This window comes from Sus scrofa, chromosome 3 (assembly GCF_054392235.1).
Source record: "Sus scrofa isolate SSC_HxYL_T2T_F1_AM1 chromosome 3, Sscrofa_HxYL_maternal_Yorkshire_Landrace_v2.0, whole genome shotgun sequence".
Classification (NCBI taxonomy): domain Eukaryota; kingdom Metazoa; phylum Chordata; class Mammalia; order Artiodactyla; family Suidae; genus Sus; species Sus scrofa.
In genome coordinates, this window is record NC_139385.1 from 139,661,277 (window position 1) to 139,685,801 (window position 24,525).

The 24,525-nt window shown below is 40.5% G+C and overlaps 1 protein-coding gene across 39 annotated transcripts in view; it reads left to right on the forward strand.

The window, feature by feature from the left end:
• KIDINS220 (kinase D interacting substrate 220) overlaps positions 1-24,525 on the forward strand; it is a 94,965-nt gene that overhangs the window by 47,965 nt on the left and 22,475 nt on the right. For 16 of the 39 annotated variants that reach the window (XR_014842574.1, XR_014842575.1, XR_014842576.1 and 13 more), the window contains exons 22-25: positions 593-755; positions 19,241-19,419; positions 20,497-20,723; positions 22,803-22,916. Coding sequence is in view for 34 of the 39 variants with exons in the window: in XM_085020029.1 (XP_084876155.1) it covers positions 593-755; positions 19,241-19,419; positions 20,497-20,723; positions 22,803-22,916 (683 nt within the window). In the remaining 5 variants the exon portion in view is untranslated. Of the gene's footprint in view, positions 1-592; positions 756-19,240; positions 19,420-20,496; positions 20,724-22,802; positions 22,917-23,646; positions 23,704-24,525 lie in introns of all 39 variants that reach the window. The other 23 variants (XR_014842577.1, XM_021087893.2, XM_021087894.2 and 20 more) reach the window with 2 other exon arrangements.

Consider the following 24,525-nt stretch of genomic DNA (forward strand, 5'->3'; position numbering starts at 1 on the left):
GCCCTGACGGGGGCATGCCCAGAGGCTGTAGGCGTCCGAGGAAAACCCCAGTGGCAGAGAGCATTTCAAAATGAATGTGAACAGAATGCAGAAGGGCACTATCGGTCACTTGATAGGGTACTTGCGCAGGCCACCTTAGAACATAAAAATGAAGGAGAGTGGGTTTGCGCCTTTACCCCAACGTACCAAGCATGGGCCAGCGTATCGGGGTTTGTTCGGGTCCATCAGAGCGTGGGGCCCATCGTGGGCGCACTGATGTCCTGCCGTGTGATCGTGGGCAGTGTCGAGACTGTCTGGCGTGCAGTTCCGAAAGGTTTTTGCCTGCATAAATGTCACCAAAGCAGTTAGAGCACAATGGCAAATCACAAAAAATTACTACAGAATTAAACAGAATTGTGTTTAAGCCCTAAGTTTTCCAGGATAGCTCTTTGAATTAAAGAAGCCATATAAATACTAGGTTTGAATTTGTAGTATAAATTCAATGGCAAAATTTAAAAGATTTAAAGTTAAATTATCTGTGAATATACGAAATATTTGACTTAATATAACATCACACACCTATTAATTTTAAAATGCTTTGCGTTCTTTCAAGGGCGATTGCTGAGAGCTAATCAGATAAGTTTCAACTGGGACAGGCTGGCTAGCTGGATCAACCTTACTGAGCAGTGGCCATACCGAACTTCATGGCTCATATTATACTTGGAGGAGACCGAAGGTATTCCAGATCAAATGACATTAAAAACCATCTATGAAAGGTACTTTGACCTCTTTATATTTAACTTTATGTTAGAACGAGTTGACTTTTCAGAAAACAGTGAATGCATAGTAAGGCAAGACGAATACAAAATAGTAATACGTATGAAATGTAGTTCTGGTTTCAACCAATCATTTTCATTAATTCCGTTTTAATTTCAGAGTTGTATTAGCACAGATGCTTATCCCATCATGTAGCACTTAAAGCTTTGTTTGGATATATTCATCCTTTCTCGGTGTAACCTTTATGATTAAAAAAAGGTTTAATTAATAGACCTCTTAGCTTTATGTATTTATATATCCAAAATGCAAACCTTAAAACATTATTACTTATTTCCATTTTACTTTTTATTCCAAGTGTCGTCATAGAATATTACTAAGAAGGAAACGAAAGTTTTCCAAATCATGAATGCAGGTGTTTTCACGGCTTTGTATCTGAAGGATTTGGGGAACTGTGAATACTGGCTGGAAAACCTTCTTTGCATTAAACAATAAAGGAATTTACTGTTCTTTTATAGTCAGTCAAAGTGTTTTTAAAATCTACTTCTGATAAAGAAACCGATTAATTTTTTTCTGGAAAGACCTACAGTTAAGGCTCAGTGAAACGTCGTGTATGTCAGGTTTTAAGAGTTACCACTGTCTTGTCAAATTCACAAACAAAATTAGAATCCTTTGTGTTTAGCAGAACATTTACTGCCTTCAGAATTTTCAATTACAACTCTAAATAAAAATTTCTCGTAGAAAAAAGATAATACAAGGAAACTATACAATTTTATAAAATTTGGTGTAATTGGAACTATTATTTTGAACATGTAGATGAAATATGAACTCTAACAAGCCATTCAGTGTAGAGTTCATATCTTAAAACATTTTTTTTAACTTTTTAATTTTTATTTTAGCTTGTTGCTCTTACATTGCTGGCGGAGGGGTGGGGGGGCATCAGTGATTTCCTGCTCTTCATACCTTAGATAGTTCCATTGTGAGAACTGCGAATCAGTGCTGGTCTGCCTTTTTTTTTTTTTTTTTTTTTTTTTTTTTTTTGTCTTTTTAGGGCTGCACCCGTGGCATATGGAGGTTCCCAGGCTAGGGTTTGATTTGGAGCTGTAGCTATCTGCCTACACCAGAGCCACAGCAACGTGGGATCCGAGCCACATCTGTGACCTGTACCACAGCTCACGGCAATGCCGGATCCTTAACCCACTGAGTGAGACCAGGGATCGAACCCCAGTCCTCATGGATGCTAATCCAGTTCATTAACCACTGAGCCACGACGGGAACTCCACATATTAAAACGTTTAAGCTTGCAAATAATTTTCCTTTAAGAGTATTGTCAGCATGTGGTTTTCATTATTTTCCAGTCTCCATTTTTTCACGCGCATATCCTATCTAGTATTTTCTAGGTAAATAGCTGAGTTTAGGATGGAGGATGGTTGTGGCATTGGTCTACGGCTTGAGCTCTTGTAGGTCTTGCTGTAAATTATGGTAAATTAAATCCGCTCACGCTGTGTGGGCTCTGTCAAGTAGGTGTCCCAGTAGGTGGCAGTGGCACACAGCTACCAGAGGCCTGGAGGGCAGTGTCACTGAAGTGCACCTGCTCTTCGATATTTTAGAGGTCATTGTTTTATTATGAGATACGTGATTAGTTTTCCCCTGGGTTGTGTAGTAAGATACTGTTTTATTTCACGGGTAAGCGTTTGCAGCCTGACACGGGTGCTGTATAGTAATGAGTGTTTACTAGATGAGCAGAGGTTTTGGTTTCGGTCCAGAACAGGATGCACGTCAGTCTCTTCCCTTCCTCGAATTGAATTTACTGCTTAGGCGCTTACCGTGTCTCAGGAGGACAGGAACCTCCATCAGTTTTCCGCGTTTTAAGGCCTGTGTGCTCAGAGGTCCAAGCACTGGGCCCCCTGCATAGTCTGTGGAGAGGGTGAGACTTGGGGAGAGAAAGCCTGTGTTCTCAGAAAATAGAGGCAGAATAGATGCGAAAATAAACAAAAGATTTTTAAAGCTCTCAGAAAAGCTCGTGATTTTTTTCACAAGCGTCTGCTGCTTGTAGGCCCTGCTGCTCGATGTCGGAGCCGCAGCGACGACCAAGTGAATGGATGTTTCCTTTTCGTCCCCGGGTCCCGCAAGCGGACACGTCCTCTGAACATACGCCGCCGCGGTCACAGCACAGGGCTTCGATGAGGGTATTCATTGTGGCCTGATCTGTAGCAGCACAGCTTAAACGCACGTCTGTGGGAGCACTGGTTGAGGAACTTAGGGCACAACTACCGTAGCGGAGTATTGGGTGCCTGTAGAAAATGAGCAAAAACGTTGGTTTGATGTGGAGGCATTTCCAGAATAACACACAGTGCGAGAGTATATGACATACCTGTGTTTGTCTAAGAAAGAAGAGGGAATAAGAACACCTGTGTGAAAATATATAAATATGTATTGCTTTTTGTAAAAAGAAGAAACAAACCCAGCGGAAGGGCAAACCAGACACTGATGACAATGTTGATCTAAAGAGGGTGCTTCGTTGGGGAATGAGCTGTCTCCGTATGGACATTTTTATGTCGTTTGCCTTTTATGTGATATTCAAAAAATAAAATTAAAAAGGATGGGAGAAAGCGAACTGTAATATTGAATACGGACCGAAGAAAATGTTCCTCATGGTAAATGAAATGGATGATATGATCACACAGAAAAAATTTATTCCGATGCCTTTGAAGCCCGTTCTCTGACTCTGCATTCTTCGTAGAATACGCTGAGGACAAAATGAACTGCAAAGCAGTCTTGAGCTTAGGAGGTTTGTTCTTGGGAATAGTATTGTTATTATACTCGTGAAATCCTTTTGCGTGTATCATAGGATAAAGTAAATAAATTAATAGATAGTAAAGAGAATGAATAAATATTTTGCTTATGAGCAAAGGGAGATACAAATATGGAATGCAAGAAATTAGGAAGAGCACTATGGCATTAGATTGGATTTGGAGATATTAAATATTAACTCATAATTTAAAATGAGATTTTCCCCCAGCTTTGTCCACCGAAAGGGAGCAAAAATACCCAAATCGTGAGCACATCTGACGCCTAAATCTTGGATTCTGATTGGGATGTCTTGAAGAAATGGCTAATTCCAGATCTAAGGCAGGGAAAGCTTAAGGGGAGCCAGCGTTGTTGTGCCAGAAATCAAAGAAGGACACGTCCAAAGACGGTGGAGTCTGCGCAGGCCTTAGCCTAGCGAAGCGCCTTTTGGATTGGGCCTGTTTGAGAATCACAGGGGAAAATGATAGTAATAGATTATAACACATCAAAAAAAATTCCATGAGTCCATCGTAACACTTAGAAGAGAGAAAAAAGGAATATGTATTTTTAATCACTAGAGAATGCCAGCGAGTAAAAATGAGTGAAATAGAAAAATTATCGTTTGGTTAAATCCCCAGTGTAATGATTGATTCGAGCAAGGATCATCGGTGGTTACAGGAACCACTGGGGCAAGTTTTCGGGGAACACGAGGTGCACATGATTGCAAATACCGCTCCTCAGTTACATGTACTTACCAAGAAGAAACGCCCTCGCAGGACAGTGACCCGGCTGCCACCACACTCTTAGTGACCCGGCTGCCACCACACTCTTAGTCAGTGACCCGGCTGCCACCACACTCTTAGTCAGATCGTCAAGGCTGGCGGTGGGATGCACACGTCACAGGCCTCTAGATACAATGCGGTGGAAGGGACCACGTCACCTACGTGGTGGTGTGGCCAGCAGCGTTTTACTGCGATTCTAATTTCAAGGAAACAGCTGAAGCCAGAATGTGGAACATTCTGCAAGACACCTGGCTTGGATTCCGTATTGGCCACTGGGGGAGACGAAGGCAGTGCGTTGTTGTGGCCGGAATCTGTGTCAGTAGAAAGGCAGAGCTCGGAGGGGCATTTCGCAGGCGTTTGTGGAATTGGAGTTTTTGAGTTGATGTTAATTTCCATAGATATGCTGAGAGAGTTTGGGGGAGATTTATGCTGAAGTATTTAGGTGTAAAATACCCATATAGATGGTTTGGCAAAAGGAAAGTGTGTGTGTGTGTGTGTGTAGATGTGTGTATGCGTGTAAGTGTACATGTGTGTGTGCAAGTGTGCAAGGATGTGTGCAATACCTATGGATGTGCGTGCTTTCTGAGTGTGTATACACGTCCATGTGCAGGTAGGGAGGAGGGAGATAGCGGCTGTGTCAGGATGTATGATGGCAGTTTGTGCGTCTAGGTGGGTGTATTTGAGTGTCAGCGTTCTGTTCTTTCAACTTTCCTGTGAGTTAAAAATTTTAAAAGAAATTTTGAAGCAGGGGAAGAGACCCAGTGCATAATTAGAACCTAGGATGATGAATGCCAGGAGCTGAGCAAATAAAGAGAGGTGGGCACAAATGTGAAACACCTGGGTCTCATTAAAATTTTTCCTCTTCCCATTCCTTTCGTCCTCCATAGTGATGGTTCAGTAAATATTTGCTGTTTTGTTAACGTTTTTACTTACGGACATATTTAAAAAATTTAAATGAAATAAATCGAAGCGCTGTACTCCTCAGTGCGCTCACGTGATTTCAGTAACCTTTACCCACATGGCACGTGTCATCGAGAATCATTCTGTGTGTCACATAGCCCCGTTGAAAGCTTTAGAAAGAAACTTGCCATTTTGTTTCATGATGGCAGGGTGACTCACAAACCACAGTTTCTCAATGGATCCAAATGTGAGAGTCAGCTCATACCTCTGAAAGGCCCGGGACAAGTAGTCGCAGGAGGCGTCGTGTTCGTTAGGGTTTTAAGAGCTGCAGTCCAGCCGAGGAGCCAAGTAGCAAGTGAAATGGGCAGTCCATCCATGAGGTCGAGCATGATTAGAGTCTGCAACTCTCAGGTTAATGACATTATATATTCATGAATATATATATGAATATGTATATGTTTTATTAACCTGAGAGTCATATTTATTATTAATTATAGAATTTTATATATGTATGTGTGTGTTGAAGTGAATTCATACATATTTTTAAAAATTTAAAAATCCAGTTTCTAATTTCTTTCCAGAGAATTTATCTTATTTGTCTGATGTTGTTAAACTGTATAGAGAATTCTGAGCATGTTTTTATGAAAATGAGCTTTAACTTATCATTTGCAGTACTTTAAATTAGAAAGTAAAGGTTTCAGAGTTTTCTATTTATTTATTTATTTTTTTTTTTTTTTGTCTTTTTGCCTTTTGTAGGGCCGCTCCCGCGGCATATGGAGGTTCCCAGGCTAGGGGTCGAATCGGAGCTGTAGCCCCGGCCTACGCCAGAGCCACAGCAACGCGGGATCCGAGCCGCCTCTGCAACCTACACCACAGTTCAGGCAATGCCAGATCCTCAACACACTGAGCGAGGCCAGGGATCGAACCCGCAACCTCATGGTTCCTAGTTGGATTCGTTAACCACTGCGCCACGACGGGAACTCCTCTCTTTAGTTTTTTGATGGGATGGTGGCAGGAAGACAAAAGATATAAAAAGGATGAGGAGTCCTTCCTTTTGGATATTATCTCTTGAATATAACACATCTCCCTAAAATCTTGCCTCTGTTTTTCTTAGAGAAGCCAAGATGAGTAGGTATTAGAGATCTAATGGCTTCTCTTGATTTTTGTTTGTCTATTCTGGTTAATTTTCTCTATTTAATGTGTCTTTCGTGTGAGTTTTTAACTGTGGGTCAGGGCTTATATTTCGCCCTTTCTGCTTTTACGTGTTCCGGGGCTGGCTGAGGAGGTGGGTGCACAGAGGGACAGGTCAAAAGGCAGCTCATGTCCTTGAGGAGCTCACATGCTCGTGTCTGCACACACGCCCATCTGCCTTTCTTTTGCCGGACTCTGTGAACGTGTATTTCACACTTAAATACTTCAGCATGAATCTCCTCAAAACACCGTACACACACACACACACACAGTCTTACTGTTCCTAAACCATCAGTAAATTACAAACAACATCTTGTGTCCCTAAATACTGGCGTGTCGAGAACCTTATATTCTGCGTAAAGATAAAACAGACGTACTTGAAACAATTGGAAGAAAGTTAAAATGTGATGATGGCTCAGCCAGCCAGTTAACAAGTTTTATCAATCTCAGGCTAAAACATGGCCTTTTGGATGATGGGAAACTTTTCAGGCTAAAACTGCTATTCTTTGCTGATAGACAATTACTTGACCTTTTAAAACTTTCACCCTAATTTCCAGCATTTGAGCCTCAAGTTTATAGGACTTCCTCATGTTCAAGGAAATTTTTAAAAATTTATATTCTTAATGAAAATATATCTTACAGACAAAAGAGAATATATCACCTGCAGTTTAAAGGTAATAGGACCTTTTTGCCCTGTTTATTAAATAGAAGATTTGCCAAAGAAATGTTGAGGGAGAGTATTTTTAATCATATGATAAAAATACATTGAATTTTGTAGAGGGAATATTTTATTTTGTTCAAATAAACGTAAAGTATTATATATAGGAGGTATAATGAGAACTTTGTCTTGCCATTAGATTAATCTGCTATTTTAGACTTCCGCTCTTGGTGGGCCTGCCATCCATGAATGGATTCAGGGCGATTTTGAGATGCCTTTTTTTCTTCTGAAGAAATAAGTGTGTCCTTTATGCCTGCAGTACTTACAAAGACCATTTTGTAGCTGGTCTAAGGAAGAGAAAGAGATAACGTTGTAAGAATCTTTGAGAATTCGTTAAGGGGTTGACTTAAAATAATTAAATTTAAGATGATTTTGGATGAAAAACTATAGGAAGACAATTTGATCAACATATTGAAAAATCGTATATTGGAATATGTGAGGGTAATTTAGATGACTTTCTGTTAAACCATAGTTGAGTTCTTTGATGCTATTGCTTGTCATTTGAATAATAAAAAGTTTTATTTACAGCAGACAAAAAGCAGCAGTATATAATTGATATTCATTTATTTTATTAAAGAAATCTGATTTGGTAAAAACAATCAGAAAATAGTATTTTTAACGCTAGTAGTAAAATTTTTTGATTCCATAAAAAGCCTCATTTATTTTTATAGCAATTTGATGACACATCTGCCTGCTTTATTCATCTGAAAAAGAAAATGTTGGTTCTTGGTGTTTGGTAAAATTGCTTTGTTAAATTATTTTCTAAATTGTTCAACTTTTAACAAATGACATTTGATACTAACACTGGAAAGCAATTTTAGCTAATTAAGTAGATCCCTCTATAAACCATTGGAACATTAAGATGACATACTGTTCATTCAAGATTATTTTAATTGGTACAATTATTGTAATTTTCTTGCAATTATGTGTTGAGCTAAAAGCTTTTGTCTAGATCATTTGAGGGTTTTTTTTTTTTTTAACATACATTTAGTAAGAAGAAAGGGAGTAGAATAAAAACTGTAAAGATTTGCTGTCTACTTCTATTATAGAGTTTTAGGCACCATTGAGATATTTTAGTATAAAACTTTATTCTGCCATTTTTTAGTAAGCATTTTAGGCAATGATAGAGGTTTTTAAATGATCAATTTAAGTAGTTTTCATGAAGATAATGTTTCAAATTTCTGTTTTGACACCGCTCAACCAATCTTTTACTTGGATGATATGGTCAGAATTAGTTCTGTGAGGAGGATGATGCCATACTTTGTTTTGGTACTTTATTTTGATTTTTTTTTCAAACAGTGGAGCAAGTTTTGAGCGAGTCTCAGAATGGGAGCCATTTTCTGTTTTACTGAAATGACTGTTTGTTGAACAGACACTATAGACATCTAATTTATAACGTCCTAAATTCATTATCTTTAAATTATTCAAGTGGTAGTATTTTCGACATTTTTCATAGTAAGGCATCATATTGTATGATGATCCTTCCTGATAGGCAGCCAAGGTTTTTCCAAGCGTGGTGGTCCTCTCCTCCGTGAATATGAGAAAGCTGAGGATTGAGTAGCATCATCTACGGTCTTGTTGTGTCTGGTAGAAAACTAGTTAGTGGTTCTTAACAACTGCAAGAATGTATTGACCTTTCCCTGCATGTCTCTCCTGTTGTTATAGTTTCATGTTTCTTAAGATTATTTTATTCTTTATTTTCTAACAAAACAGTGGATTTATAAGCCTACTTTTCGGGTCATTTTTTCAGTTGCCTTTTTTTCCTTTGGACTTGCCAACTGCATGGCCTGTCCTCCTCCTCCCACCTTTAAACCCCTGCTGGAGAGGGAAGGAAAGGTGGTTTCCTTAGCATCACGCACTCCTAGGTGTAGAGAGCAAGTCCCGACTGGCCTGCAGAGTGGTGCGGAATTTGATTTATGAGTAGTGTCACTTGGGAGTGATGGTCATTGCGTTTTAAATTGGGCTCTAAGGTCATGAGGAATCGTTGGTGAGTGTTCTCTATGCAGGAATCGGGTTTGTATGGCATTCCAAACCACCTCAGCAGGGCTTTCCAGCTCCTTCGCCTCCTGCCTTTTACCTTTGCCACCCGTATTTCTCTCTGGCCCATCCTTCCCCTCCCACCTCATTCTTCCCACCTTACTCTCACCTCAAATGTCACTAGGAAGCCATTTGTCTCCAAGATTTTATTAGATGTGTTCATTATAGATGGGTATGTTACTTCAGAACACTTACTGTAGTTAAGTGTGCTTTTATAAATATTTGCCTTGTCATTTATTTAATTTTTTTTCCTGAACCAGACCGGTAACGTCACGAAATGTAACTTCCTTAAGCTTTGCTGAATTCCTTGTTTCTAGACATTCTTGGCACGGAGTAGACAGTAGTGGGTGCTGTGAAGGAATGAAGAAATACGAGGGTGACATTTGCATTGAGGAAAGCTGAGGCCCTGGGGGGGGTGGGTAAATGAGAAGCCACATTTTATCTTGAAAAGAATACTGTCCATACAGATGCTTCCTTCTTTGGTTCTAAATGCAGGTAGACATTTTTCTTTGTTATACCAGTAGGTCCCCGGGGAAGGCACATAGAAAGTTCTCAGTACCCAGAGGTTGAATGGTGATTACATATTTCAGCTGACGCCTCGTAGATGCTGCCTCGTGTCAGGTGATAGGAAGATGGAAGCAATATCTGCATAGACATTTCCCTTTAACGTTGAGATCGGTGGCATTTCTAAGGTGTCTTGCGTTTATTATCTTTTTGTGAATGCCACCGTTTGGAGTTGCTTCCTACCGCCACCCTTTTGTTTTTTGCTTTGTCATCCACACCCGGGGCCTACGGAGGTTCCTGGGCCAGGGATCATTTCTGAGCCGCATATGCGACCTGCACCACAGCTGCGGCAGTGTGGGATCCCTCACCCACTGCGCTGGTCCAGGGATCAAACCGGCAACGCCACAGAGACAGCGCCGGATCTTTAGCCCCCTGGCCCACAGCAGGAACTCCTCGGCACACTTGGAGCCGGGTCTGCCTCCCCCTGCAGTTTCTCCTTACAGGCTGTTGTCAGTACTGTTTGAAAAGCTCCTGTGACTTAGCCGGACTCTGTTTTTGTGAGGCTAAACGTACAGATTTTACATGCTGGACGCATATTAATTAAAACCCTGGCTGGTAATACTTGGCCCTCCCTGTATGCCGCACATTGCACTTACCTAGATGACTCGTTTCCCACTCGTAGCTCTGGGAGGCAGAGAGTGCGGGTAACCTAGGGCCGCCCAGCTGCAGCTGTGGGGGCTTCCCAGGCCTATTTCTGGAAGCCAGGAGGCTATAAGTACAGAGCTAGATAGACACTGGGTCTGAGAGAGTAGAAATGCAGAACCAAACTGATTTTATTTCCAGATATATTTTACTCATTTTCAAAGGAATATTTAGAATCATTTATTGTGTATCAATGGGAACATTATAGTAGACAGAAGTTTTTCTGGAGGGTGGAAATTATCTTTTTCATTAAAGAAAATGCGAACTTCTTACCATCTTATCAAAACCCCCAAATCAGTGCTTTTATTCAGATCTAATTGTGTCTACTAACTGCAGTAGGTTTTGTATGGAAAAGTTTAAAAAAAAAAATCAGTTGTGATATTTAGCACTTAAAGCAGCTGGTGCATCTGTGGGTTTAAGCCTTTTTACCATTTTTATATACCCTAAGTGGCTGTAATTTTTTTCTTGGTAGCTTTTTTTAGGAGCTTTTCTTTTGCTTTCAAAAGGATAAAATTGATTTTTAAGATATTTTCTCATTTAAACTCATGATGCCATTTTCAGTATTTTATGCCAATAAAGAACAAAGAATTTTAAATGTTCCAAAGTTGTGAGTTTCTAACTTCAACATGAAAAATTCAAATTTGTATGTATATATATATAAAAATATATATATATATATTTATTTATTTATTTTTGTCTTTCTGTCTTTTCTAGGGCTGCACCTGAGGCATGTGGAGGTTCCCAGGCTAGGGGTCGAATTGGAGCTGTAGCCACCAGCCTACGCCACAGCCACGCCAGATCCGGGACACATCTGCGACCCACACCGCAGCTCACGGCAAGGCTGGATCTTTAACCCACTGAGCGAGGCCAGGGATTGAACGTGCAACCTCATGGTTCCTGGTCGGATTCGTTAACCACTGCGCCACGATGGGAACTCCAGAAAATTCAAATATATTAACTAAAAATATTTAAGAATGGTGCTAGCAAAACCCGTTTTTCTAAAATGTCTTAATATGTAAAATAAAAAATATTATTACTTATGCAAGTTTACAGTTTATTTTCTAATACAGTAAGCAAATATGACTTTCGAAGGTCTCATATTTGCCTTCCAAATTTAAATATACCATTAGAGGTCAGCTAGAGATCAATTTTTTCCAAAATTATTTTTTCAACAGAGGTTTGTAATTTCAGAATTTCAAATCAAAATGTTTTTAAGACTCTTCAAAATAAAACAATAAACAAAAGTACTGACGGAAATGCTAAGCCATGGTCAAGTGCTGGCTGGTGTAAAACTGCAAGGCCGCGGCCACTGTTTGCAATGACCAAGGAGTCCACCAGGGGGAGTATTTTACCAGAAACATTGTTGGCACCATGTGCCAAGAATTAAGAGGGAATGCGTTTTGCCTTCCCTTTTCCATGGCAGAAAAACAAAACATTGAGGTTAATAAATATTTTAAATTCTAACGTTCAACTTTCACTCTTATTAAAGAGTGTGGTTTCACAGGATATTGTTTTCGTTTTGTTTTTGTTTTTGACTTTTAGGGCCGACCTCGCAGTATGTGGAAGTTCTCAGGCTAGGAGCAGAATTGGAGCTACAGCCACCGGCCTGCACCGCAGGCACAGTAACGCTGGATTCAAGCTGTGTCTGCGACCTACACCACAGCTCACAGCAATGCCGGATCCTTAACCCACTGAGCAAGGCCAGGGATCAAACCCGCAACCTCATGGTACCTAGTCAGATTCGTTTCCGCTGCGCCATGCTGGGAACTCTGGTTTCGTGGCACATTTGTAAGCACTGAGAATCACGATCATAAACAAGTGAATGGTTATCTGATAGTATGGTACAGATTTAAGTTCGGTGTAGTATTTCTTTCTCCTAAAATCCGTTAAATTGACTATTGGGAAAAGGGTAGATATAAAGAAAGAAGAGTTGTTTTTTCTAATTGACCTGCTTACAAATTTATGTTTATATTTTATTTATTTATTTATTTTTGTCTTTTTGCCTTTTCTAGGGCCGCTCCCGCAACATATGGAGGTTCCCAAGCTAGGGGTCCAAGCGGAGCTGCAGCCGCCGGCCTAAGCCAGACCCAGAGCAACGCAGGATCCGAGCCGCGTCTTCGACCTACACCCCAGCTCACTGGCAACGCCGGATCCTTAACCCACAGAGCAAGGCCAGGGACCGAACCCGCAACCTCATGGTTCCTAGTCGGATTCGTTAACCACTGCGCCACGATGGGAACTCCCATGTTTATAGTTTAAAGTAGTGAATCCTAAACAGTATCGATCTTGGGTTCTGTGCCGATTGAACATTAAACCTTTAAAATAACTTATGTAATAAAAGATTTGCTTTAACCTTAAGCGTATTTCTAGGCGGGCTTTGAGCTCGGAGCACCCATTCTTCTTGCTATTTAGAGTGTTATTGCAAAACATTTGCTTCCTATATATGGTTAGCGTAACACTTGTTCTGAGATTTCTTAAAGGCAGCAAGTACATAACCATCTCACCCCTTCCTGGCGCCTCCCGGTGTTGCTAGTGTCCTTCACAGAGCTGCGTGAACTGGTCTTGTTCAGCTGCTTGTGTCGGGCTATTTTAGAGCATCATATGATTGTATAAACTCTTGATATAAAGCAGTGGGTTTTGCTTTTTTACGAAAGATACTGTCTTCCTATTGCATCCGTTGTAAAGTGTGGTGCCCTCTTTACCTCTTTACTGGAATTTTCTCTCTTAGCCTCGCTTGAAATGATCCTTCTGTCGTTGAATTGTTGCCATCCGTTCGCTTACACGGACCTTGTGGGGTCGGCGTCCTACTGCATGCAGCACACTGTTTTTCAGGCTCTTCCTCCCTAGGGGAAACCTTTTTGCAAATTCAGTCTTATGCAGAATCCCAATAAATAAAGCAGAATGAATATAAATTACATTTCCTGATAAATTCAGTTAGGTCAATGAGCTGCTCTGAACAAGTTGAACGCTGGAGTCTTACATCGATTTAAACACCTGTTTGTGTCTGTACTTAGTTTTGGCAATGTAAGATGAAGCAAGTTCTTGATCATGAGTAGATGCAAATGTCACCAATTGTTAAACGTGCTTTGCAGTGGCAGGATCTTTTCAATTAATCTGATCCAGAAACTTGAAAGTTTGATTGGGGATTGTGCTTCTTAGGGGCTCACCAATATAATCTTACCATTGTTCGTATTCTTAAAAATAATAGCTGAAGTGTTGGGTGCTCCTTTGACTGGGTCCTGCCGACCAGGTCACCTCATGAGTTATTGCTGTTCTCTTACCAGTTTCTGCGTTCTGTGCTCAGGCACATGGGGGTGGAGTAGGGTCCTTGCCTCATTTTGTGAACAGAAAAGTGCTAGTCTGGATTTTTAAAAATGAAGGAATTTAAATACATACATGCAGATGGAGAGAAACTTTATTTCAAAATGCAAAAAAATGAAACAAAAGAAAAAGCCTGGGACAACCTGCTAACCCAGGCTCATATGTTGGTCTTCTTCAGTGTGTTGACATTTGATATGTAACAGCATTCTATTTTGTTATAATTATAAGGAGTTAAAAACATGTAAATCATTAGCATGAGAATTGTGAGCCCTGCCTGTGGCCCTGGGTTTGAGCCAGTGCAGGAAACAGCGTACAGGACTGCAGATCAGGCAGACATGGGCTCCAGCTCTGCCCCAGGAACAGACAGGCCATGTCAGGACGAGTGCATAACCTCTTGAGCCTTGGGTTCCTCATTTTAAAAATGGAAATAGGAGTTCCCGTCGTGGCTCAGTGGTTAATGAATCTGACTAGGAACCATGAGGTTGCAGGTTCGGTCCCTGCCCTTGCTCAGTGGGTTAACCATCCGGCATTGCCGTGAGCTGTGGTGTAGGTTGCAGATGCGGCTCGGATCCCTCGTTGCTGTGGGTCTGGCGTAGGCCGGTGGCTGCAGCTCCGATTCGACCCCTAGCCTGGGAACCTCCATATGCCGCGGGAGCAGCTCTAGAAAAGACAAAAAAAAAAAAAAAAAAAAATGAGGAAATAATGCCTCGTGGACTGTTGGGAGATAGAAATTAGATAAACTAGGTGAAACATCTGGCTCAAAGAATGGCAAACAGTTGGTATTCAACAATATTAGTTCTTTATTTTAAACTAGTTCTCTTTCAATTCTTTATAACATTTAAATATCTTTTTTTGTCAGATTTAATGTAAGGCATTGCTCAGAACATTTTTCTTAATACACAGGAATCAAGGCAGCGTTGCCATTGAGCCTAAGCAGATACTTTCTTAGTTACTTAGTTGCTTCTTTGGGCTTTCATGTTTTACCTTTCCTGCTGATCCGTTCTCATCCCTGTAGTTACCAAAATTGCAGCCTTATAGCCAAGTAAGGTCATGCTCGGGTGTCTCATTTTGATAGCAAAACTCAAGGGAGCTGGGGCGAGGAAGGGGCATCTTGCGTGGGCGGGTACTTCCTTCATTGCTTTGAGAGAATGAGCATCTCTCAAAGATTCCTTCAAAGCCTCTAGAGGGCCATAGGTCTTAGACATCACCTTTGAAATAAGGAAGCTAGAATCTGGAGCGTTAAAGGACTGGTCCCAGATCACACACAGTTAACAAGTGACCCAGCCTTTAAATACGTTTTTATGCCTTAAAAACAAAAACAAAAACAAACCAAAAAACTCATTGCTTTTAGTTTTAATTGTCAAACATTATAGCCTTATTCTAAGTTATCTGAGTTTGTCAGCTCTGGATGTAAGGAAAGTCATTGCAGTAAACAGAATACAGCCAAGTTGCATTTCATGCAGGCGTTGTATCCCTAGAAATCACTGCCTTCATTAGAACTTCATTTAATGGGCAGCATCTAACGTGTAAATTCGTAGTAAGTTTATGTAATGGCTTCAAAGGGAGATTTCCCCCCCCCCCCGCCCCCGACTTTGATGATACTGTGTTTTCTAGCCAATCGAACAACTTCATTTCTCTTTGAGTGTCAAAATAATTTCAGTGCTTTTTAGATAAATTTACAAATGATGAGATTTTTAGGATCAGAACATTTTCCTCCTATTATTCCTGCCGCCAAGGTCACATCTTGTGCTGCCCAGATGAAGCTCAGCGAAGGCCGACTGCAGATATGCAAATTGTGTCTAATACCTGGTATTCAATATGCTACTGAGTTTGCACATGGAATGCTTTTTTATTCTTTAAATCTTAGGCCTGCGTGTTTCCTCCGTTAATATGAAAGAGCCATCGTGGGCCCTCCTGTTCTGGCCCAGTAGATTGTCTTGGACATGCACACTCTCAGTGGGAAAGAGGTTTTTGCAAATGTAGCGTAAGCTCTTTTTGTAAGTAAAAGAGTAATATTGTTTAGCTCTGCCAGTGACTCCTTGTGGCAGCTTAGACAAATACTTTCATGGTTTGCCGTATCGAAGCCTTATTGGATCATCCTTAAACCCGTAAGTCAAGCACATTAAATACCAGAAATCAGAATATGGAATGAATCCCACAGCATTCTAGTTGTGGCATGTGTGTGCAAGAAAGCACTTGTGCCAGGAGGACGTGTCACGGAGGAACACGGTGTGGTTTCACGGAGGGCCTCCCTGCCGGGGAGCTGGGCTGGGAGGCGGAGGAGAGGTGGGCATTGACCGAGGTAGGATGGAACAGGAGCGCACGATGAGCTCCTGCGGCGTCCGGGAGTTTGGGTTGTCTGTCCTCCGCAGGCAGCAATAGACTTAACAGTGGATTTCATTTTATCCTTTGTTTCTGACCTTTTGGCTACCGTGCCGAGTGGCTGTTTTCTGTCTGGGTGTTCCCTCTGTCTTCCAGAATCTCCAGAGTGCTCTGTGCATGGAGAGAATTTAACAAATGGGCACTCACTGATAGGGAGGATTTGAGAGTCTCCTGGAAGTTAAATTAATTTCAGAGTAATAAAATTCTGAGGCAGTTGAGTTTTCACTTTTAAAAATTTTACAGAGAATTTGTCTTAGTTTTTCTAAATGACTTTTATTTGTTCCATCATAGCTGGTTCACAGAGTTCTGTCAATTTTCTATGGTACAGCAAGGTGACCCAGTCACACATACATATATACATTCTTTTTTAAAAATTTATCTTAATTTTCACCCTCTTATGATTAAATAATGGCATTATTAGGGAGCTACTTTTAGACAAAATATGGAAAATAATGCCTTCTTCATAAATTATGCTCTTCCAACCTATTTATATTTTGATTTAAAGTAGAATTTTTTCCATGTAATTAAAAACCTTCGTTTGAATAGACGTGGTATGAATGGCTTATGTAATTTTTGCCAGGGAATTAATATGGGCTTTCTGTAAACCACTCTCACTTATAATCACAACGCTTTTAACTTACACTGATGTTGGCATTAAGAAGTACTGCTAGACTGGTAGCATAGAAAGAAATTGCATTTAAACTTACCAGGAGATCACTGATGCCTGAGGTTTTATAATGCTTTCTGTGGGCCATTTAACTGCTGGCAACTTTAATTCACATGATTCACAATACTGGAAATTTAAATTCCCTCTTCAATGAGAAGTGAAGTTACTTCAATTCTTTAAATACTAACCTTTGGAAAAATATCTGAAAAATAAAGGCACATATGATTTTGGTGGCCGACTGCCAAAAGATTATCATTTACATAAATATCTCTTGCAGTAGAAGAGTTTAATGTATTGAGCTCAAAAGGTTAGAATAGAGACTTCAATCTGGAAACCAGCAGCAGACTGTTGGCTTGTGAACAGCTCTATTATTCATCGCGTGGCGAACACTATTCACATTCAGGCTTAAGCAGAGCTGGCATTCAGATTCTCTTAACTTGTTTCATGTGACTCGTCAGCTGTGTGTTTTTATCTAAATCTTTCTAGCTTCTCTTCTTCATATTTTATGTTAAACTCCTGAAATAGACCATGTACCTTTTTAACTGTTGAAGCTCTGAGATCCTGGCCACTTCTGCTGAGTATTCTGTGCACCCATTCTCCAAGTTTCCTCTTGCATTTTAAATATACTTAATAGGCAGTTTAAATGCGCATTTAATTTATTAAGAAGTAATCCCTTTTCCGAGGGCTTTTCAGTTCTGTGCACGTGTGCAGGAGTCCATAAAAGGACTTCCTCAAATTCATTAGGACAAACTTGCTGTCCTTATTATCTCACCGGTACCGTATCCAGATTTCCCTGCTTGCTGATTTTGTTCTCTGGTTTTACCCTTAGACGGCTTTTAATAAATGGCTACTAGCCAAGTATTGGGCCTGAGTAGTAAAGTGCTAGTCCCAGAGAACTAATGGAATTATCACGAATAGAGTAAGATCCCATTTCACTTTTTTTGAAGGGCATGAAAGTCTTACCGCTTCTCTGAAATTAGACTCGGTATAATCTCACAGATACTGTTCTTGACTAATGGGAATGGAGTGTTTTGACGATATCACCAACTTTAGTGAGTTTAAAACATATTTATGAGGTATAATTGACGTACAGTAAATTGCCATATTTAAGTTGTACAGTTCCTGAAGTTTTGATGTGTGTGCATGTGTTATATACATGGAGAGAGAGAGAGACACCACCAAATCGTCACCACCCTCGGGAGAGCGCACACCTCACTTCCAGTGTCTCCTAATCCTTTGCAATCCCTCCCTTTTTATCTTCCCCACATCCCTGACTTCACGGGGAACCTTCGCCTCTTTCTGTCACTACAGATTGGCTTACATTTTTGTAGTTTTATATAAATGAAAAAAATACAACTCTATATTCTTTACTTACTATATTCTTTCACTCAGCATATACTGTATTCTTTCACTCAGTGTAATTTACTGAGATTTATCCATGTTGCATAGATAAATAACTTCATTCCTTTGTATTGCTAAGCAGTCTGCCGTCATATGGACACGTGGCATGTTATCGATCGCTTGGTTGTCAGTGGTCACTTGGGTTACAGCCAGTTTTCTCATCCATCCCCTTGTCTTTTAAGCACTCTTTCTTATTTCAGTTCCCTTGTCTTACTGCCTCTGATCAGGACGTGGCCTGGCATGTAGTAGCTTGCACCTGATGAAATTGTCAGTATTTGATGATTCTGACCTGTAAAAATGGCAGTTTCACATAGTTCAACGTAGAAGCGCTTAGTAGGTGTTTTTAGTGCGTGTCACTTGTTTTTACGTTTAAGATGCCTACCTGATAGAGAATCACGTACGTATATAAATTCAACTATGTAAAAAATTCTGCAGAATGAAAGATGAGACTAAGTGACCCTATTAGTAGTTATCATGTCTGGTTGGTAAAAGTATGTGGTTTTTTTTTTTTTTTTTTTTTTGTAATTCTGTTTTATATATATGCTTATATAGTCAGTTTTTACTTTCACAGTAGCAAATAAAACCTTTTTGAAAACGAAAAATCTGGGCTTTTTCTAGTTTGTGTAACTTATTTAGAAATTATGCTTCACTTCTGCATTTCTTTGCAAAGGCAAGAACCATGGAATCTTATAATAAACCTGGATTTTAGAGCCAGTCAGATTCTCTGAGTGTGTGACTTCAGCTGTTTAATTTGTCCGAGGCCACCATTCTCGTGTGTAAAACGGTGGCTCGGTTCATCTTCACTGAGAAGTAGTCGCCACCGTGTGATATACCTGGAACAGGGGCTGCTTTCCTTCCTCTGTCTTCCCAGCCCAAATCCTGCCTCTGCTTAAAGGCAGTATAATTCTGACCTCAGCGCTGGTAACTAGACTACTTCTCTTGTTTCTTTTTCTTTTCTTTAAAAAAAACCTATGAGAACAAGGTGTGTAATGTGTTCGTTATTTTTATAAATAACAAGTATTAAGTTACATGCAGACTTTGTCTTTCTAGTAGTGACATTAAAGGCCTTTTCCATTTGTGTCTTCTTTGAAGAATATCAAAGAATATTCCAACAACTAAAGATGTTGAGCCACTGCTTGAAATAGATGGAGATATACGAAATTTTGAAGTGTTTCTGTCTTCAAGGACCCCAGTTCTTGTGGCTCGAGATGTGAAAACCTTTTTGCCGTGCACTGTAAATCTAGATCCCAAACTCCGGGAAATTATTGCAGGTGGGTACTAGTTGTAAATGTAATTTTTCTTCTCTAAAGTACTAAAAAATGTCCTTCTCTAAACTGCTAAAAAAAAAAAAAAAAGTTCAAAAAAATTAGCTGCATAAATTTCTCCTGCTCCATGAAAAACCAAGGAATACTGAACCAAGCCCTTGCAAGGAGAATGAATGAAACGGAGAATCTCGACATCCTTTTGGGGCCGCGAGGAACGTGCTCTTTGTTCAGTTGACCTTACCGTGCACTTCCCAGTTGACACGGCTGAGCATTTTTGGGAGTCAGATTCCTTGTAATGTATAGTCACCCCTGTAAGATGTCTGTCCATTGTCACTTTTTTGTCACTAGTCTTCTGTCTTTAACAGAGATCTCTATGCAGAAGCTTAAGAAAATCTCTATTACTTTTTAAATTTTAAGCTAAATCGGGGCTGGACCTTGAGGACAGTGACCTGAAGATTTCGAAGACACTGTGTCCTTGAGGCGCTGCCGCAAGGACGCAAAACCTCTGTCCGGACACCCTGTCTTTTGTATGACACAGGTGCTGCTGACCCACCTCTGCATTTTCCAGGAATTAGGAAGCGAGAGCCTCGACGCCTACATACGGCTGCCACCAGACGTGCATTGTGTGGCTGTGGACTTGTTCATTGTTGCTTAGAGGTGGATGAGTCATAGCGTTTGCAAGCCTCCAGTCTCAGCTAACACTGTATTTACTACCTAAGAGTGATTTATTAGTAATTAGCAAAACCTTATCCATCCTAAGAATTGTTAGCATAGCATAAACAAATACCTTAGAAAGTCAGAAAAAAATGTATCGTTCTGGTAACTGAAGAGAAGAATCTAGAGGTTGGTGACTTGTCAAATGGTGCAAAAGGCTTTTATGCAGAGTCGTCGGGTGTCTTTTATTTACTCCGGTGTCCAAGCAGTGTGCAGGATTCTGCGTCTGCTTCCGCAGGCCAGTTGGAGCCCCTGGAAAGAGTGATAAAGTCATGTTTCTAGCTGGCGACCAGCGGAGGATGTGGTAATTGGACTGCTTCCTAATGTGCTCTTTTCTTTGGCCTTCTGGGGTATCGTTTCACCTTTCAGATGTTCGTGCTGCCAGAGAGCAGATTAATATCGGGGGGCTTGCGTATCCCCCGCTTCCATTGCACGAGGCTCCTCCTCGGCCGCCCTCAGGCTACAGTCAGCCTCCGTCTGTCTGCTCTTCTTCCACGTCCTTCAATGGACCCTTTGCGGGTGGGGTTGTGTCACCGCAGCCTCACAGCAGCTATTACAGCGGCATGACGGGACCCCAGCACCCGTTCTACAACAGGGTAAGTAGGCAGGGGCTGGGAATCTGAAATTTTAAGAATTTGTTCCGGAAAGTATTAGAAACTGTACTTTAGCTTTAAGAGACAAAACGGTGTGCAGTTTGAATGCCATAGACAGGATTTTTCAAAAATCAGAAGAATTTTGAATTTTAGCAGGTTCTAGATCTCAGCTGAATTTGCAAATTAGAGATGCTTTTTGCCCTTGTTTGTTACTTTGATAAGAAGTTGAACTCTGCAGGGTCAGCAGTGACTCTCCTTTGCTGCAAAGGGGTCTGTTTTTCTATTTGTTCACAAACAAATGTTCCAATTGTTATATCTTGTATAATAATTTATATTGGCAGGCATTTAAAAACAATGAAAAGTTTCTACAGTAGCTCAGTGAACCTGTATTTGATATGTGTTATAGCTTTTAAATGTGAGATAATGATGGGAAGTACTGCTTGGAGGACTCAGATGCTACTGCCAAGTGATAGCGCTATAGCTCATTTCTAGAGTTTTGTTTCAACTTACCTTCAGTCATGTATCATTATTTACTTAGTATAAATATGATGATTTTCTCCCTCAAAGGATGATAGCACAATTAATTATCAGCGGTATTCAGACCCTATCAAGGTTAGAAGGTACAAGCCAGCCTCATTTTAATGAGGATAATTTTTCCTACAGGAAAACGGAGCACTAATCCTAGTATTATACTTTCTGGAACGCTAAGATCCGTTGCAATTTCTTTATTTTTGTTGTTTCCTTCTTTAGTCTAATTCGAGAAAACATGAAGGCTAGCATTCAGAGAAGCCAACTGCATGCCTAAATACATTTCATGTGAGCTAGGAAGATAGAGAAATTTAGAACAAATGTGGTAAAGAAGGAATTCTAGAATTTAAATTTTCACTTTTTCAGAAATGTTGGCCAGCTGGCCATATAAGTTATTGGGTATATACCGCTTATAGAGGTATTATGAGTGTTGTTTCATTCTTTGACTCAGATAAGGAGAAAAAGGTGGAACAGTAACATTTTATAATGTATTTCATCCTTGTAAACTTTAACTGGGTGTCGGCAGTGTGAAATGCAGGTTTTTATTTTATTAGTCTTAAAATCTGCTGTGATTTTATATAAAATGGCTCAATTGATCATTAGATGACAGGTGAAGTTTTGAGACCAAAAAGTTTAAAAAAATATTGCCGTGCCATCTAGTTGGAGACCTTGTGTTCAACTAGTTTTACATGAATAACAATGATGTGATGCTTTAAGGGCGTTTTGTTACTTTTAAAGCATTCAGCAATTTTTCGTGTTTTTAAATCTAGTTATTTTTTGCTCCAGTTATTTGACGTTTTTAGTCTGAAAGTTAAAAGCAGAAGTTTCTTAAAATGGCAGAAGTTAAAAAGGTAAGGGAAGATGTTACATCAGTGTAGTGAAGTTTAGTGTGTTTTAATCTTTATTTTTAGCCCATGTAATCTGATAGCCCCTGTTTATATGAAGCTGGTTACAAATAAATGCTATAGCCCTAGATCTCCTTTGAACAGTGGATTCCCCAGTTTAAAAATACCTTTGCCTATTTAGGAGACAGAGTAAACTCCAGCACATAGACTATGAAGTAAAGTCTAGGAACTTAGAGTAACGGTATTCCTGGAGTCCATGCTAGGGGGTTCTCATATATTGAGACTTTCTGGTCGCCCTTAAGGCTAATTGTGTTTTGGTAAAGAATAGTATTCTATGGAAGTTCTATTCTGCTTTTTTGAAATGAGATTGTGAGTTAATATTTGTAAATCACTCAGAACCTGACACATGGTAAACCCATAAAAATGTAAAGTGTAAAGAGAAACTCTTGTGTCAAGTCGTAAGGTACAAAACTTTAGTTGCTTTTAAAAAAGCTTGCATTAAATCAGCAATGTGAGATTGTAAATCATACGTTTCATGTTTGGGTTTGATATCTTACAGAATATGAGTGAGGCTGTTTTCGTTTGTTTTGTCACTTGCATGAAAAACTTGGAGTTGTGTTTTATTGGTTAGTTTCATTTGATGAATCTCATTCCACTTTGATTTCTGTAATTGTTTATCCCCTTCTTTTGTTACGTGTTTTTTCCATAGCCATTCTTTGCCCCATACCTTTACACGCCACGGTACTACCCTGGCGGTTCCCACCATCTCATCTCACGTCCATCAGTAAAAACGAATTTGCCCAGAGATCAGAGCAATGGCCTAGTAAGTATGAAAAAGGGTAACTAAAGCATTAATCCAATAAGAAACACAGTCAGCATTAGAAGTTTGGTTATTTCCTTTCTGGCGTAAAAGCACAACTTATTTTATAAAGAGTTCTAAGAAACATAAGCTATTACTAACCCAAAATGTGTTTTGTTTTTCATTTCTGGCAAAGAGCTACGGAAGGAAAGTCACTAGCAGCCTCAGGGAATAAATGATGAGTTATTTATGATCAGTTTCCGGCCTGTAGTGTATTGTTTGTCAGCAGACTTTTAAAACGAAGCCGTTATGTCTGTTAGTTTCTCATTTCTTTTCAAAGGACATACACGTATGGTATCTGTATGTATATGAATGCGAGCACGATGGTATAAAATGAGGGGGTCTAGGGAGAGACTATTTGGATCTAATAGCAGACATTAAACAGGGTAAGAGAATTCTTCAAATTACTGTTACTTCGAATCAAAACCAAAATACTGTTGTGCCCGCGGTTTTAGGTGTTCCTGATGATCAACTGAGTTTAACGGTTTTAAAAAGAGATTCCTGTTAGTACGTTTTTTAAGTCTGGAGGCCGAATCTATAGAACGTAGGCCGTGGCTGAAGGTTTAAGATCCTGGCGTGGAAGGGGAGCTCCGATCCCGGCCAGGCTCCCGGGGTCCAGCGGTCCAGCGTCGCGCTCCTTCTTCGTCCGGCTCAGGCCTTCACTTTCACCCCCACTCTCGTTTTGTGTTGGTAGGAGGTTATCAAGGAGGACGCTGCTGAGGGGCTTTCTTCACCCACAGGCTCCTCGAGGGTAACGGAGTAGTCTCGTGGTGTGGAACGCGAGCGTCTCGCCGCTTGTGCAGCAGTCACGACGGTCTTCAGTCGTGGTGACGGCAGTTCACTAACTGCATCCGTGGTGTGACGGGCCGCTGCTGTAGAGTAGCTGAATACTAATGCCTAGAGTCCATGGATTAATTAAACAGCTCATGTTTAACTTTACCCTCCATTTCCTCCTGCTTTTCCCCCTTTTCAATGACATGGGTTGGGTGGTTTTGTCGTCTAGTAAGGAAGGCGTTTTTCCAGCAGTCCGCAGGAGCAGTCACTTGGTGGTGTCTGTTCCTTAACGGTGGACTTGACTTTCTCATGTGCTGGTTTTTCTTAAACCTGCAGCTGGGACTATACATGCAGAATGCATATGTTTTGTTTTTTGATGTTTTTTTTTTCACAAAATACCCCAAATCAGCATTGAGACTACACAAAGACGTTCTGAGCTGGATGGTGTAGACCAGGTATGGATGCTTAGTGACTCATGTTTAATCCCGGTGCCCATGCCTGGTGTGAATTCGGGACTGCTACAGTACTGCTTTCCTGTATCTGCATACAGCTGACCCTTGCAGAATGTGGGGGTTAGGGCACTGACCCTGCTAGCAGCCCCGAATCCTAACAGTCGCGAACAGAGCCTGTACCTTAGTCAGCCCTCCAGCGTAAGTGGCTCCTCCTTATCTGTGATTCTGCAGCTACAGATTCAACCAACCATAGGTCGGGTATTCCTGTGTATTTACTTTTGAAAAAAAAACTGCGTAAAAGTGACCCTGCATAATTCAGACCTGTGTTGTTCAAGGGCCAACTGTAT